Source organism: Megalobrama amblycephala, linkage group LG23, assembly GCF_018812025.1.
Source record: "Megalobrama amblycephala isolate DHTTF-2021 linkage group LG23, ASM1881202v1, whole genome shotgun sequence".
Taxonomy (NCBI): Eukaryota; Metazoa; Chordata; class Actinopteri; order Cypriniformes; family Xenocyprididae; genus Megalobrama; species Megalobrama amblycephala.
This window is the reverse complement of record NC_063066.1, coordinates 1,462,068-1,480,162: the sequence shown is the minus strand read 5'-3', so window position 1 is coordinate 1,480,162 and position 18,095 is coordinate 1,462,068. Positions and strand designations below refer to the sequence as shown.

At 38.9% G+C, this 18,095-nt stretch overlaps 2 protein-coding genes across 2 annotated transcripts in view; both read left to right on the top strand.

The window, feature by feature from the left end:
• The window catches only part of LOC125259095 (protein NLRC3-like), a 33,684-nt gene extending 30,620 nt beyond the window's left edge, over positions 1 to 3,064 (top strand). Inside the window, exons 6-7 of the mRNA XM_048176487.1 lie at positions 1,944 to 2,105; positions 2,886 to 3,064. Coding sequence (XP_048032444.1) covers positions 1,944 to 2,105; positions 2,886 to 2,901 — 178 coding nt within the window. The 3' untranslated portion in view covers positions 2,902 to 3,064. The remainder of the gene's footprint in view (positions 1 to 1,943; positions 2,106 to 2,885) is intronic.
• The window catches only part of LOC125259490 (ribonuclease inhibitor-like), a 148,662-nt gene that overhangs the window by 69,311 nt on the left and 61,256 nt on the right, over positions 1 to 18,095 (top strand). The window contains exon 5 of the mRNA XM_048177141.1: positions 9,780 to 9,784. Coding sequence (XP_048033098.1) covers positions 9,780 to 9,784 — 5 coding nt within the window. The remainder of the gene's footprint in view (positions 1 to 9,779; positions 9,785 to 18,095) is intronic.

Sequence of the window (18,095 nt, the reverse complement as noted above, 5' to 3'; positions counted from 1 at the left end):
ATTATTCCCCCTGAATCAGGCTAATTCTCGAAATATGTGTACGTTAAATTACGACATTTAATGATATCTGCATATGCTGGTCCTGTTCTGTTTACCCTAGGGGGTTATTGCTGCTCTCCCTGCTCTTATCCATGCTAGGCTGCATGGATGCGCAGGGAGTTCTTGCCCAGAACAGAACCAAACCGCAAATACAAACTCTATGCAATATCTACCATATTTGACGATAGTGGTCCTGACCAGTGTTGGGCACGTTACTTTAAAAAAGTAATTAGTTATAGTTACTAGTTACTTCTCACAAATAGTAACAGAGTTAGTAACTGAGTTACATCATTATAAAAGTAACTAATTACCAGGGAAAGTAACTATTCCATTACTTTATTTAAAATTAAAATATGTCAAATAACTTGAATGCCCCCATTATTAAATATAAGTCTAAGAATAAATAATTCTTGATCTGACTCGTAACTCATGATCCGCTCTTGCTTATGAAATTTCTCTGTACTGTCATTAAAGAAAATGTAGTTTCATATATATGTTTAAATAGTCCTATGTTATGTTTTAAATTAATTTACTTGATTATGAAAAGTGAACAGCATGAGTAAGATAGGATACATCATAAGATGCGCAATATATCGGGAGTCATGGAGTGGGTCAGACATGATTTGACCACTTCATTAAGTTTTGTTTTATAGAAAGCCTTTCTTTAAAGTGGATTTCGTTTTGTAAAAATTGTATCTTAATTTTAATCAATGTTTCATCAACCAATTGCCTGGATTTAATAAATAAGAAGCAAATATAGCAAACAATATAATCATGGCAGGTGTGGGTGCGATCACTTGCGCATGAACTGGAGCGCGTCTTACAGGCTAAATGAACCGAAACTCAGCGTATAGGCTGCTTGCCTCGCAGACATGAGAAATATATCTATAGAAAGCTTGAAATATCTACTTTAAAACGAAATAATTAAAAACAAAAAGAGTCTACTCTGATTATGTAATCTGAATGAAATGTGCATTTTCTCTCAAGGCGAGTATATGCGGAGATGATGAGAGTCAGCAATGTCAACTTCATCTCTGCAGCCGACACTGATTCAGAAAACATTACTTTATTAATAAACAATTAAAATGTCTCCTTGCTGTTTTTTGTCATATTCATAATCATTACTTTTGCCGGTTCTTTATGGCAAGCGTTATGCGTGCGCTTGAGTGCATAGCCTATATTACATAAACACTCATTATTAGTTTATTCTCTACAATATTTAAGAAATTAAATTAATATAAATGTGATTAGTCAACTGATGGCTTAAATGAACAACTACTAGTCGACTAGAAAAACTTATTTCACATATTTTCGATCCAGCATGTCACGTTTATGGCAGTAGATAGGACCTTCAAACCAGATAGACACAGCTTACATTTGACTAAAAGGATTTTGTCTTTATGCTCAACTAAAGTGAAATAATGAGCATATTTCCACTTTGAGAAATTTGTCTTGCTCTCGCCTTGACTCGACACTGCTGCACATACTTGAATAAACGGAAACACGCCCACAGTGTGTCTTCGTGTTTACAGTGGTTGGCATCCACCAATCCTACAATGCATCGCTGCTGTAAACAGGTTAGGCTGTAGGCTACACTTCAGCCAAAATTAATTAATTAAAAAAGTAACATACAATGCACCATATGGTAACGGTAACAGAGTTAATTTATTTAAAAAGTAATGCGTTACAGTATTAGTTACTGTCAAAAGTAACTGCGTTACTGCCCAACACTGGTCCTGACAGAAATGCTGAAAATCACTTCAACAGTTTAAACTAAAACACTTTATACTCAATATCTCATGAAGAGTCTGAGTTCACATTATATTTAAGTAAAATTCTTCACCTTCATGATTTGTTTGTAAGATAATCTCTCTTCCTCTGTTTTCCTCTTCCTCTCTTTCTAGTCTACTGAACTGTGGCATTACAGATGTTTCTTCTTTAACTCAGTATTTGACTAAATCAAAAGCACTGCAGTTTTTAAAAGATCTTGATCTGAGACAGAATAAGATAGGAGACTCAAAGCAGCGGCTCCGTGACGTGCTACGAGACTCAAACTGTGACCTGAGGTGAGGAAACATCACTGTGATATTAAAGATCTTTATCACCTCTGATATGTGAACAAACCTTTCAGATATTCTTGGAGGAAATTATCATTAATCTTTAATGCAATAAAGGGTTTGTGTGAGAACAAAATATACAACAACACCTGCTTTATTAACTGTGTCAGCAGAAGTGAATCATTTCAGTTTGAGAATAGACTTGTTCAGATTGTTGGAAACGCTGCACTTCTGCTAAAATCAGTGTGTTCAGCTTCAGCTCACAGCGTCCAGCCTCACATGAGAAACGTCTCTGTCTCTAGTGTGTTTTTACTTTGACTAGAAACACGTCACACTAATTTACACTAACTTTACCTTTAGTGATTTACTAAGAGCCCTACAAACATGTTTAAACTAGAGGACAAACAGCTTTAACTAGTGGAAGTTTAACTCAGAATAACATTTGTATTTCTCGCTGTGGTTTATTCCATACACCGTACACTCATTAGCATGTGTTTCTCCTTTACAGTGACTCAATAGGAGTCGCAGGTCCTTCTGCAGTCCCACCAACACAAACACACAAACATATGAGCATCATTCATGTTTTAAATGTGTTATATTTAAGACAAATATTGTTTGAGAAATACCTCTGTAAGATAAAGTAAAGATTAATCTTATTAAAAAGAAGTTACATTAAATTCCTGTAAACAGTTTAAAAAATTTTCAGACTCAAAAAAACAGTAATTGAAATATATTAAGTAATTTACACTTTGAACACTGATAGTTTTCTATTCTGGTCCCTCCTTACAGAGTAGATGGAGTTTAACCGCTAAACGTCCCTGATGGATCGTTTACATCAGTTTAATCTGTGAAATGATCATGAGAGGATCAGTGACCATCAGATGATCCACAGAAGAGTCTCTACTGTGTCTATGAGGAGAAATAAATGTGTGATTAATGTGTAAATGTGTTTCATACAGGTGGAAGATACTTTTTACAGTTAAATAAAGCAGCATGTATATCAGAAACATGTGATATTGAATGATTAATGTTGCTTTTATATTCAGCCAGGTGTTTTAGTGTTTAGTGTGAACAGGAGGAAGAAGCTCAGATGAGTCGGTCAGCTGAAATCTTCAGGCTCTTCAGTATCAGGCCTACAAATATAATGACATATAATGTAATATAAATAAATATACAGTTAAGAGCCACTATTTTTGTTTGAAAAGTTCACTTTATTGAAGCTTCATAAGCAGATGCAGAGATTCTCCTGCTGAACCCTCATGTGCTGTTGTGGGTCAGTTAACCTGTTTTTTCTTCTTGAAATTTTGTGACTTTTTCTCATTTAGGGTCATGAACATGCATGCAAAATTTAAACACACTGATGTGTTTTGACATATATACACACAATCATTTCTGTTACATTTGTGATGTTCGTGGGTCAACTTGATCCGCAACTGTACAGACCCCCCCACGAAAAAATGTTTTTTTTTTTTTCAGTTATATTTTGTTGTGTTGGATTTTAACTACCCTAGTGAAGGTAAAAAAGAGCTTCCCTTTTCAAAAGGGAACTCGCACTGCGTCCTAGAACTGTGTCCACTACATCACTTGGTCCCATCATACAGGCACATGGTTTTTCCTACCATTGCTATGCAGATGACACACAACTCTTCCTTTCATTCCAACCAGATGATCCCACAGTAACTGCACGAATCTCAAGCTGTCTGGCGGACATCTCGGCATGGATGAAAGAATATCATTTGCAGCTCAACCTGGCTAAGACTGAGCTTCTCGTCTTCCCTGCCAATCCGACTCTAAAGCATGATTTCAGCATCCAGCTAGGTTCATCCTCAATTACACCATCAAATTCAGCCAGAAATCTTGGAGTAATCCTTGATGACCAACTGACCTTCAAAGACCACATTGCAAAGACCATTTGTATTTTTAAACTTGTATTATGAGCACTTCTTGCCTCGTCATGACGACTCTCTTGTTGTATTCCTCACTTGTAAGTCTCTTTGGATGAAAGCGTCTGCCAAATGAATAAATGTAAATATAAATGTAGAACGCATATGGGGAACGCCCTCGCGTGAAGGGTGTCTGAAGTGAAAGTGGCATCATGCCAATCCTATTGGCCAGCGACAGCCTAATGACATCATACTAGTGCGACCAGACAGTATATAAAGGGCGTCTAGAAAACAAGACATCCACTTTTCGTCTTCAGTGACTGTTGTCTGTTGTGATTGTTGCAAGGTGAGAACCTTTTTGCATCATGTCTGAGAAACGTTTCAAGCATTGTGCCGATCCGTGTCCAAGATACCTGACACCAGATGACACATACGACTTGTGTGTTCACTGCCTGGGCGAGGAGCACGCGCGTTCAGTTCTCGAGGGATCTGTTTGCATTCATTATGAGTGTCTGCCTATGCAGACACTCTGCTCTCAGTTGTCTATCTTCTCAAGGGAAGAGGGACAGGCATCTGCACCTGACGGCTCAGGTCCTGCTCGTGCTGAGGCCAAAAAGAGACTCAAGTTGTGGGGCTCGCAGGTGGAGGTCACTGAAAAGTTCGAGAAAGGTGTTTCTGCTCAAAGAGGATGCCATTTCTCTGGGATCCTCTGGTTCAGCGGATAGTGCTCTGTTGGCTCCAAGCCATACTGAAGAGCAGACGATTGTTGTTGAGGGCAGTGAGAGTGTTATATCTGAGCCCGCGCGACCACCCTACGTGGGGTATGTTGAGTTGCTAGATGTTATGGAGCACACCACGGGCAGATTAAACCTGCCGTTGGTGCGCACTCGGGAAGAAGTGGTTCGTGGGAGGCTAGACGAATGCTTTCTTTCCGGCCATACTCCTCCAACTCCCGTCGGGTCGGCATGCTCGGGTCAAATGCATTTTTTCCCCTTCACTGGTTCTGGAAATTTGCTCCTCTAGAGCTCTAGCATTGGCAACTTGGGCCCGTGGCCATTTTCCTGGGAGTAGTAGGCCCTGCTATTTGAGGCCTCCTCGCCATTCTGGTAGCGTTATGTTGTGCTCCCCTCATTGTAGGGTTGCTAGCAATATGCTGAGTACACCACTCGTGGGTTGCTATGCAAACGAATGTCCCAAGCCTGCAATTCTATTCTCACATCTAAGTATTTGGCTTTGAGGAGCCTTCTTGGGTGTGCTCTTAGAGAATGTAGGTTTCTCCTACTGTTACCTCCATCCCTGAGCTGTTCAGTTTCCCCTGGGTTCTTATGGGAATCCTCACCTACTTCTGGTACTTTTGCAGCTCTTTATTGCTATGCTTGTTTTTACTCGTTCTGGTTGAGCTAGTTCTCCCCTTATCCTTGGGTCATTAGAATTGACTCCCAAAGACCGATCGGAGGGTTTAAGGTCTTTCAGGCTGCCCTGAATAATCAGTTGTTATGCTGTTGTTACTCTCTGGCCATCTTAGTCCAGTTTTATGTTAGGAGGACGTCCTGTCTCCTGCTATACTCCAGTCTCTGTTCCACCCCTGGCCTAGCTAGAGTACCCAGCCTCCAAAGTGTTTTCTTTCACTCTGTAGATCCTAGGTTGAATAGACTGCTCCCCTCTTTTTAGGGTTCCCGGCTATTTGCTGAGCTCTACTCCCAGGGATGCCCGTCTCTGGCCTGGTGAGTTGATACTGCGTTTTTGCAGTTCTCCTCATGAGGTTTCTTTCTTTGGTGGAAGCATTTAGAGATTCTGTTCTTCAGACAGGTTGTAGGCCTGACTAGCCTTTCTTTGGGCTGGTTCGACCCACCATCCCTGGTGGCCCCTGGAGACCTCACGCAGGTGCAGGGAGAGGAGCGGACAGGAACGGAGGTCTCCAGGGTGTGGATCTAGGCAGCCATGGCAGGTCAGAGGCCGTGGGCGGCCATGGTGGGTCAGAGGCTGTGGGCGGCCATGGCGGGTCAGAGGCCGTGGGCGGCCATGGTGGGTCTGGAGCCTTAACAGGCCATGGCGGGTCTGGAGCCGTGGAAGGCCATGGCGGGTCTGCAGCCTTGGAAGGCCATGGCGGGTCTGGAGCCTTGGAAGGCCATGGTGGGTCTGGAGCCTTGGAAGGCCATGGTGGGTCTGGAGCCTTGAAAGGCCATGGTAGGTCTGGAGTCCTTGAAGGCCATGGAAATACCGAGACCCCCCCCTTTTTTTTCTTGGGGGGGGGACTTGCGGGCTGGAACTAATAGGCAGGCTGGAATGGGCTCGTCGGCTGCTGGAGCGGGCTCGGCGAAGGCTAGAGCGGGCTCGGCGAAGGCTGGAGCGGGCTCGTGGGTGCCTGGAGCAGGCACGTGGGTGGCTGGAGCGGGCTCGTGGGTGGCTGGTGCAGGCTCATGGAAGGCTGAAGCGAGCACGTAGAGGCCTGAAGCGGGCTCGTGGAAGCCTGGAGCGGGCTCAGAGAAGGCTGGTGCGGGCTCGTGGAAGGCGGGGAACACTGGCTCTGCTAGAAAGTCTATTAAGTATTCCGCCTCCTTTGGCAGCTCGTGGAAGGCTGGAGAGGGGTCTGGAGACAGGATCCAGGACATGCCCTCATATGCGATTAAAAGCCCCACTGAGACTGGAGCGGCCTCGTGGGAGACTGGAGCAGGCTCGAGGATGGCTGGCCTCTTTGACCGGGGGAACCAAGGGAACTGTGACACACGAGCAGCGGGACTTTTATTATTACTCTTCCGCTTTTCCGGTCATGAGTATGAGGTAACACAGCTCTGTTTATCATATTAGATACATTTGAGAGTGTTGAAAATGATGTTATAACGTTACTCTGTGCGTTCACTCGGCGACTGCTGTGAGACACTGTTAGACACTGCAGTAAGATAGATCGATTTTAGAATATCATATTAAATGCTGGATGGCTTGTGTTGATAAATGGCATGCAATTAATTTTAAAACATATTGTATGATGGAGAAAATTATGTATTACTGTTACTAAAAATAAAGCATCTGATTATGCTATGTTAGCTACTTCACAAAATAGTGTTTTTCTCTGAGGCATGGTAAAGCATGGTACTCGCAAAAAATATAAATTATCAAAACAGTTGTTCCCTTGTCTATTAAAACGTGTAATATTTTAAAGTGTCTTTGGTGTTTCCATGGTTTCTACAAAATAAAACCGGAAACCGAGGGTAACATGGGTATGACGCGATTGACAGGCGACTCCTCACACGTCCCGGAGCCTTAATTAAAATTTCAATTTTCTCACGATTTACAAATAGTTGGAAACATTTGGGAAGTTTTAAGTACTCAAGTGAACAAAATATATAACACTGGCCTACTGGTTTTTGGATATTTTACTGCAAAAATATTACATATTGCACCTTTAAAGAGAAAAAAAATTGTTTATGTTTTATCAATAAAATGTTCCCAAATGGACCAAAAGATGTGGATTTTTTTTTTTTATCATGTTCCATCAACGTGTGCAGTAGAGGGTTAAATTGTTCACTTTATTCAAAAGTGATTATTCTGTTCTTCAATAAAGTTCTTCCTCTCATTGTTGCATCTGTCAAAATACTAATTTATAAAGTAATTTATAGTGAATACTATAGTGTTTTTGAACCATACTATAGTAAATTGTAGTATACTGTATATATTATAGTATTTACAACACTTAATGAATAATGAATGCTACAGCATACTGTAATATTAACTATAGTGAACTAATAAATTCTATTAAATACTGTAGTATACTTCAGTTTTTACTACAGTAAACTGTAGTGTATTGTAGTATAATATACCCTATAGTTGTAGAAGTATTGGGTAAAGTAATTTGTTTATATTACTATACTTTGTTATATTACCACAGCAACTATAGAAGTACCAAAACAAATTAAAGTACTTTACTATAGTATGGTTCAAAAACTCTACAGTATTTACTATAAATTACTATAGTATTTTTTCATGTGGGGCAGCTAGTGTGGAAGTTTGTGTTTGACATTAACTCATAATCTGTGATTGTCTGTTACTGATGCTCAAACAAAAAGTGTTACTAATAATTGGCAAGATTTTCATAATAATATCTATTACTTCATAGGAATATTGATATATAATTTCTTTCTCTGTTCACTTGTTGTGTTTCCCAAAGGATATGTATGAAATCGATGCTTCGTAACAGAAAATCATATTTTGATTTACTCCAATTTGATTTATGACAAACTATTTTAAAATTATTTAAACAATAAAATGATGCTGGTTTCTCAAACATCAGTAAACATTAGAACAACAACATCACAGGTGTACCACGTTTATATAATGTTTCAGAACGCTGCTTTCTTCAGATGAAAACGGCAGAAGATGAAGCAGAATCTCTTTCACCACAGATTGAATCATGTGACAAACAGGATCAAACTGAAAGTGTTTCAGAGACTTCTGGATTCTGTTCCTGCAGGACAAGACCGTCTGTACTGCTGAAGTAAGCTTTAATACTGACACGATTACACTTATTTGAGGGAATATGAACAGATTTCATATGAGTTTGTGTGATTATGATTATGATTATTAACATGATATGTTCAGTTATAGCCTAACTTTAAGTTATAACTTATACCTGTTGTAAAAGAATAACAAACGATCAAGAAACAGCCAGGAATTACTAAAACAGTTTTATGGATGGTTTTAGGATGTTGTTTTATGATAATGTGAAGTTGAAAGTATTGTTTGGACAATCCAGTTTTTCCAGTTGGAGAATGTTTTGAATCAGGGCCAGTGTTGGGAGATTTAGTTTCAGAAGGCGGAGCATATATGAATATTCATGACATTCCCAGAGGTCCAACCTCTTTATTTTTCTGAGGTGTATCTATATAATAAGGTTGTGAAATATAATATATTATATAATTTCGTCTGAGGAAAAATTTGATCGCATACAACGGTCATTAATCAGCTGTTGGTGAACGTCAAACTAGTGATCAAAGACTACAGATTTTTGCCTAGGATTATAGGAATCTTTTAGGATTCTCAAAATTTGCCTCAGACGATCAAATCATGGTCAAAATCGCACAGTGTGAACCAGCCTTAAGGTATGGGATCAATTTCCAGTCAAATGTATTGCAGTTTCGGATTAAAAAATAATATGTATGAATCAAAAATTGAAAACGCATTTAATTATATTGCACAAAACTGAAAAATAAATAAATTGAAAAACAGGCTAAGCATGAATAAAAACAAAACGTTAAACTGAAACATGGTTTCAATGTTATGCAAATTGCATGCAAATAATTTTTTCTGCTCCATATTTTCAAAAAACTGCTAAAAACATAGCTTTTTCATCAACACTTGACCCAGTAATATTAGCACTTACTTTTTATCTTTCTTTTTTTCCCTATTTCTATTCTCGCTCTCCATCTATTTGTATATTTTTTCAATGGGGGGGTGAGATCTGCCTGGTTACAAACATTCTTCCAAATATCTTCATTTGTGTTCAGCAGAACAAAGAAATTTATTCAGATTTGGAACAACTTGAGGGAGAGTAAATGATGACAGAATTTTCATTTTTGGTTGAACTATCAGGAAGACTTAAACTCTGAGTCAAACAAGTGCAACACCGGAGAGGGAAAGGAATCCAGACTTACCTGTTGTGAAAAAAAAAAAAAACATGTCAAGATCACCTGAAATACAGAGCAGCCAATCATCATCACAAGATCAGGAAGAGAGGATAAAATTCCTTCAAAACTGAGAGAGACTGTAAAATGCAGTGGAATATTTACTGAGTAAAATGCATCAGAGTATGTTTTGATATAGTTGAGTAATAATGCTTATTGAATGTTGAAATAATTTCTTGTTGTTAAAAACATTTAAAATGATATTGCACAAAACTGAAAAATAAATAAATTGAAAAACAAGTAAATTGAAAAAAAAAAAGTTAAACTGAAACATGGATTCAAAGTTATCAAAACTGCTAAAAACACATCATTCTCATCAACACTTGACCCAGTAATAATATTAGCACTTAGTTTTTATCTTTCTTTTTCTCTTATTTCTATTCTCGCTCTCCAAATGTTCATATATTTAAAAATAATTCCTTGCTCCGAGCACTCTGCTGGTGAAACTGGGACTTGACACGGCACTTGCGTACTGTTACTCATGTTGATTTGATTGCTTTTTTGGATTGATTCTCATTTGTAAGTCACTTTGGATAAAAGCGCCTGCTAAATGACTAAATGTAATGTATATTTTCATTTTTTGTATGCTTATGGTGTTTCCCCCTTCACTCTTGTTTCCACATTTTGCACTTGCAAAACTGTGAGCCCACTACTGACAATACAGCCAAAATAAATGCAAAGAAACAATTTGTAATATTGACTTATCCTATTTATTCATGAAATAAAAAATAATAAGTGTCAGGACAGATCATAAAACAAAGTGCTCAGAACTATTTCATATGTACAAACCCGATTCCAAAAAAGTTGGGACACTGTACAAATTGTGAATAAAAAGGAATGTAATAATTTACAAATCTCATAAACTTATATTTTATTCACAATAGAATATAGATAACATATCAAATTTTGAAAGTGAGACATTTTGAAATGTCATGCCAAATATTGGCTCATTTTGGATTTCATGAGAGCTACACATTCCAAAAAAGTTGGGACAGGTAGCAATAAGAGGCTGGAAAAGTTAAATGTACATATAAGGAACAGCTGGAGGACCAATTTGCAACTTATTAGGTCAATTGGCAACATGATTGGGTATAAAAAGAGTCTCTCAGAGTGGCAGTGTCTCTCAGAAGTCAAGATGGACAGAGGATCACCAATTCCCCCAATGCTGCAGTGAAAAATAGTGGAGCAAAATCAGAAAGGAGTTTCTCAGAGAAAAATTGCAAAGAGTTTGAAGTTATCATCATCTACAGTGCATAATATCATCCAAAGATTCAGAGAATCTGGAACAATCTCTGTGCGTAAGGGTCAAGGCCGGAAAACCATACTGGATGCCCATGATCTTTGGGCCCTTAGACGGCACTGCATCACATACAGGAATGCTACTGTAATGGAAATCACAACATGGGCACAGGAATACTTCCAGAAAACATTGTCGGTGAACACAATCCACCGTGCCATTCGCCGTTGCCGGCTAAAACACTATAAGTCAAAAAAGAAGCCATATCTAAACATGATCCAGAAGCGCAGGCGTTTTCTCTGGGCCAAGGCTCATTTAAAATGGACTGTGGCAAAGTGGAAAACTGTTCTGTGGTCAGACAAATCAAAATTTGAAGTTCTTTTTGGAAAACTGGGACGCCATGTCATCCGGACTAAAGAGGACAAGGACAACCCAAGTTGTTATCAGCACTCAGTTCAGAAGCCTGCATCTCTGATGGTATGGGGTTGCATGAGTGCGTGTGGCATGGGCAGGTTACACATCTGGAAAGGCACCATCAATGCTGAAAGGTATATCCAAGTTCTAGAACAACATATGCTCTCCTTCAGTCTCTTTCAGGAAAGACCTTGCATTTTCCAACATGACAATGCCAGACCACATACTGCATCAATTACAACATTATGGCTGCGTAGAAGAAGGATCCGGGTACTGAAATGGCCAGCCTGCAGTCCAGATCTTTCACCCATAGAAAACATTTGGCTCATCATAGAGGAAGATGCGACAAAGAAGACCTAAGACAGTTGAGCAACTAGAATCCTGTATTAGACAAGAATGGGACAACATTCCTCTTCCTAAACTTGAGCAACTTGTCTCCTCAGTCCCCAGACGTTTGCAGACTGTTATAAAAAGAAGAGGGGATGCCACACAGTGGTAAACATGGCCTTGTCCCAACTTTTTTGAGATGTGTTGATGCCATGAAATTTAAAATCAACTTATTTTTCCCTTAAAGTTATACATTTTCTCAGTTTAAACATTTGATATGTCATCTATGTTGTATTCTGAATAAAATATTGAAATTTCAAACTTCCACATCATTGCATTCTGTTTTTATTCACAATTTGTACAGTGTCCCAACTTTTTTTGGAATCAGGTTTGTAATATGTAAATTTATATATGAAAAAATCATTGTAAATTTGAAAAGTTATTAATAAAATGAACAACAAAGTAACTGTTACGCCCCGTCTAGGGGAAAGGGTGCAACATGAAAAACAATGATAAATTTATTGACTTTAAAATTGGGAGTTTTGGTTCAGGAGCTGACTGGGCCAAAATAACAAACAAAAGTTTCTTGTTTTAAAACCACTTTCCTAAACCCTAACCCAAAAGAAAAGAAAAGAAACAAACCTAACTCCCTAACCAAAAAACGAAGATCAAAAAGTTTACAATAAACAAAAATGGCGTTAGACTCCCTACTTTCCCAAATAATCAGTATTTACAATATATACAACCAGGCAACCAAAGGGCAATCCAAACTCAGCGTCAAAAACAGGCAAATGGGTCAAATATAACAAAGTTCCTCAAGTACAAACAATTTCAAATCAAACAAACAATACTCACAGTCTCTAACACTCAAACTCTCTTAACACATACACAGATTCTGCACTATACAACCAACACTCTGATCATACCACTGGCATCCACTTCAAGTTTAAAAGGTCTAGAAAAGTCAAGGGCAGTTAAAACGGGAGCATTGCACAACACATTTTTCAAAGACTCAAAGGCAAGTTCACATTTAGAATTCCAGTTAAAGGTCACAGCTTTACAAAGGTTATCTGTGAGAGGCTTTACAACATCTGCAAAATTTTTACAGAAACTTCTGTAGTAACCAGCCATTCCGAGGAATCATCTAAGTTCTCTCTTAGACTTGGGCACAGGAAACTCAACAATGGTCTGAACTTTAGCTTCTAAAGGGCGGACGGTACCATGACCAACCTCCTTACCTAGATATGTGACAGTAGCATGACAGAATTCACATTTTGCCAAATTAAGGGTAAGATTAGCAGCTTGAAACCTTGAGAACACTTCTTCTAGGGTCTGCAAGTGATTACTCCATGTATCTGATGAACACTACATCATCGAGGTAAGCCTCACAATTTTTAACACTGGCTAAAACTTGATTCATTAAACGTTGGAAGGTGGCTGGAATGTTTTTGAAACCAAAAGCTAGGATGTTATATTGCAGAAAGGCATCTGGTGTGGCAAAGGCTGAGATCACAGAAGCACGTTCCGTAAGCGGCACCTGCCAATAGTCAAGTCACCTTTATTTATATAGCGCTTTTTACAATGCAGATTGTGTCAAAACAGCTTTACATTGATAACTGGTATATAATTTTGGCTGCACAGCAGCTCTTAAAGAATAGTGTCAATGCAGGCAGTTCAAAGCACTGTTGAATATCAAATGTCAAGTCAAATGTCAAGTGTCCCCAACTAAGCAAGCCAAAGGCGACAGCGGCAAGGAACCCAAACTCCAACAGGTGACATCAGGTGGCAAACAGGTGGCAAATAGGTGTTAAAATGGAGAAAAAAAAACCTTGGGAGAAACCAGGCTTAGTAGGGGGGGGCAGTTCTCCTCTGGTGAACAGTGCTTTGTTACGAATCAGGTTGCTATCATAAGTCTGATAGGATCGCAACATTCAAAGTATTTATTTCAGTTCCATCCAGTTGAGGATCGTATTCATCACGCCGGTAAGGACGGTTGTTGAGGAGCTGCGCCACTGGTTGTCATGTTGATGAGGCCTTCACAGAGGATGATCTAGTTTACTCAATCTCTGATGATACTTCAGGGCTGCGTTGTGGTCGTGTCAAGGTGCCGGTCCTCGGTCTCACCTGGATACGGCCCAGATCCGGTTGACTACGGTAAACCGCGGGATAAACAGAAAGACTAATATTAGCGTAGATGCCATTCTTCTTCTGATGTAACGAGTACATCTGGTGTTATAGGAAGTGTTCCCGGTTCCGGCTGACCTAATTTATGCAGCCTAATAATCCTTTAACGGATTTGAAAATATAAATTGATAATGTGTTATGTGTATGCCAGGTTACAGAGATGCATTTTTAGTCTAGATTTAAACTGACAGAGTGTGTCTGCTTCCCGAACAATGTTAGGAAGATTGTTCCAGAGTTTATTGTTCCAGAGTGCCAAATAGGAGAAGGATCTACCACCTGCAGTTGATTTTGATATTCTAGGTATTATCAGCTGGCCTGAATTCTGAGATTGCAATAAACGTGAAGGACTATAATGCTTTAAGAGCTCGCTCAGGTACTGGGGAGCTAAACCATTTAGTGCTTTGTAAGTAATTAGCAAGATTTTAAAATCTATATGATGTTTAACAGGAAGCCATTCTGGGAAGAGGGTAGGAATCTGATTTAGTTAACTGATTGATCTTATGGTAATCAGTGCAAAAACATGATATCCCATCAGGTTTCAGAACTAATAAACATGGGGAACACCATGGACTAAAGCTTGGCACAGCCAAACCATTTTCAATTAGATATTGGGTTTCTTGTTTCATAATGTCATGTTTTTCCAGGATTAACACGATAAGCGTGCTGCTTAACGGGACGATGATCATCAACATCAATGTCATGTTTCAACACATTAGTCACAGTAGGTACATCTCAGAAAATTGCAGAATATTTGTCAATTAACTGTACATTCATTTTGAGACAATCTAGACAAATGTGAGAGTTTAGAAATGGGAGCGTTTAGCGGAAGTTCTACCCGGAAGACTCTAATGCACCTCATTGCTCATTATCTAACCAATCATTACACGTCACCTGAGTATATAAGTTCTGTTCCCACCCACTATTGTGTTCGCAGATACCATCGCCGGCGTTCAGTTCGCAGTTGACGTTCCTCACGACGCATGTACAGGCATATAATTGTGATTATCTAAATATTCACACAGACAATGTTAGCGGTAGTCCAATGTACTACAATGTGAAAATGTTTATTTTAGATGGGATATAATGCTGCAGCGTCATTTAAGTTCATGTTAGCCTATCATTTTGAACGTTCATTGAAGCGGTCGCGCAATGAGAGTGATTGTATTCACCATCTCAAATTTCAGAAGTGTGCAGCTCCACCCGCGGATTCTATTCTCGATTTCGTTCAGCAGTATCATCAAAGGGCCTAGCTATCATCAAAGCAATCTTCAATATTCTCTCGTCATCACTACAACAGCCACCTCATCTCAGTGATAAGTATTTTCATCGTTTTATGCATTTTGATGTCGTTGGGTGTATAATCATACTCTTTTGCTCTTTACATACATCAGCAGAGCATACAGTGCAGTCGCACGCTTTGTTTGAGATGGAACGGTGCTCGTTCGCATTGTTACATTCATAGCATGTCGTAATGATCCGCTTAAAAGCGGAGTTGGTCTCGTTGTCTAACAGCAGAAAGAACGACACGCTTTGTAACTTGGGTATGCATGGCGCATTGTGTCGAGTGACTTCCCTTGTAACGTTAGAGGCAGAAACATGATTATTTATGTCCTGCGTGGTAATAAGGCTATGTCGTTTGCATACTGCTTATAAACGTGTTTATTCTTGGGCAGCTTCATGCACGTGCACCATATTTTCTTTGTGCAAAAAAGGGACAGTCGATTTCATTCCATAGATATTGCGTTATCTTTCTGCGATAACGTCATATACTGTGATATGACAAATTTAACAGATTATTGAATAACCCTTTTTGGAAAGTAATTCTAGAACATTTAGGGTGATTTAAATGAAATAAATGGTGTTTTACATATTTCAGGTAAGTATTCAGATCCAGGAAATGATTAATGTAAAATGACACTGCATAGTTTTTACTGTATTAAATGAATTTAATGTACCTGTGCTAAAGGCACAATCTCGGCGTGGAATCGCGGGCGCGATTGCCAACGAGAGACTGATTTCAGTGCCACACGCGAGTCCCAGCCTGCACTTCCAGGAATAGGAATGAGTCAATTCGTTCTACTGAAGTACTTGCAAGTGCTTAAATACTAGGCTACTCATACAGGTAAGTTTATTTTATGAATTAAACTGAGGTAATGCATCGCTGTTTCACTTGGTCTAACATTACACTATCATATCAAACTGCATTTGAGTGTTAAAGTTGTAGACTGTTATCTATTAGTCTGTTGACCGTAAGCAAGATCAACAGTATGATATTCTAACATTCCATCGTGTTGAGCTACATAACATTAATTCGTCTCGTGTACTTTTGCTCACCTGGGGCCGGTTGCACCAGCTGTGCGCAAGTTACAACGTAGACTAGTTTTGACGTAAATGGACACTAAGTTACAACTTGCGCACTACTAAATATTTTTGTGTTGCACCATAAAACTTAGTTGAAGCGTAACTATACGTATACACTAAATATTTACGGAAGCCTCCTATCAGGAGTAACGGTTGGAATAAAATAGCAGACTGACTGAACTGCATCAATAAGCTCTTGTTTTACCTGACAGACTTCATTCTTTACACATATATGATGCTGCTGACATTTACACTCTCTTACATTTTAAGAGAGAGAACATCATGTGAAAAGATTACTTTGTTAGCCACTCTTCAACACGAACCCGTTAAACAGCGCACCGCTGTGTGCATCGGTCCTATCACTCCGTGTTGGGCATGTCAAATAAAATCAGTCATAATCAATAAATGTCATTTCTTATGTTTTTTTGTTGTTGTTGTTTCAGTATTTATTTATTGATCCTTATTAATTTAGTTTCAAATACAGTTTCTGAATGTTATTTACATATAAAAACATTTATGGTTAAGTAGTAGGCTATTATATTTAATGGGAACTTATTTTTACTGTGAGAATGAAGGATAAACTGAAATTCACGGAATTTCAACAACTTCTGCTCCTGTATTTGAAGGATCACTGACCCTCAGTGATCCTTCAAATACAGGAGCAGAAGTTGTTGAAATTCCGTGAATTTCAGTTTATTATGCGACTACGCATTACTTTACGGAGACCTTACGAGCTACTAGCGACGTTCTGCCTAAAGAACAAATGGTGCAACCGAATAAAGTACAGAGTTAGTTACAAACTAGCTAGTAGTTACTAAGCCACTAGTGTGGACTTTACGTTCCAATTTAATAAAGAGCTTACGAACGGCTGGTGCAACCCTACCCTGTCTATTAATGTGCTAGAGCAGCATCTGTTAAGTCGAGTTAGTTGCTAAGCTGTTGCATTTCGTAAACGCCATGCTGATGTTGATCCTCGCTCCTATTCTTATTCCAAGTTTGCTTGCCATGTTCCATAGTGTTGGATGAAACAGCGTGCCACTAGACATCACGCAGCTGTCAATATCTGTTTCCACGGTTACTATCAAAGACTATAAAATAACACAAGACGTGTCACTCGTTTTGTTTTGAATGGGAGAAAGTGCATTGCGCAATATGACGGAATATGTCCCACCTTCTAAATAAGAGCAATCGCCGACTGCTAAAGTCATCACGTCACAACAGCTGCTCTTAGAAGCTCCGGTTTCTATAGAAACGGTCAGACGAGACGCGCATTTAGGTCTGCGGGCGGTCGACATAAGGAAGCTGTAAGCTTTAAAGTTCTCGTTCTCACTTATGAGATTCCCGCTACAAGCTCGCAAATACGTGACGGCTCGTGAAAGTAAACTGTTCATTTTGCTTAATTTTAAAAAAGTGATAACCTGAAGAAAGCCTGCAGTATTTTTATTGGAATATAAAAAATCTTTTTTTTTTTTTGCGATCATATGTTTATTGAAAGGAAAAGAACAACATATTACAAGGCATTTCAAAATTACAAGAGGAAGAAAAAAAAAAAAAAGGGGGGGGGGGATAATAATTTACATACATATATAATATACGTGGAAGGGAAAAAAAAAAATATATATATATGAAGGAAATTTACTCAAGTTCAGGAGCTCAAATTAACAAGTAAGCCAATTAAGTCAGGCAAAAAATACATTATCTTAACCAGGATTTCAGTATCTCAGCAACATTGTTCCAACTACAGAGAGTCTTTTCATTCGCACCATTAACTCGAGCAGTGGACAATTCTAAATAGATAACATCCAGAAATGTAAGAATCCAACATTTAACAGAAAGTGAATGAGAAGGTTTCCATCTCAACGCAATCAACTTTTTAGCAGCTGTGAGGCCAGCTAGTATTGTACGCTTATGCTGA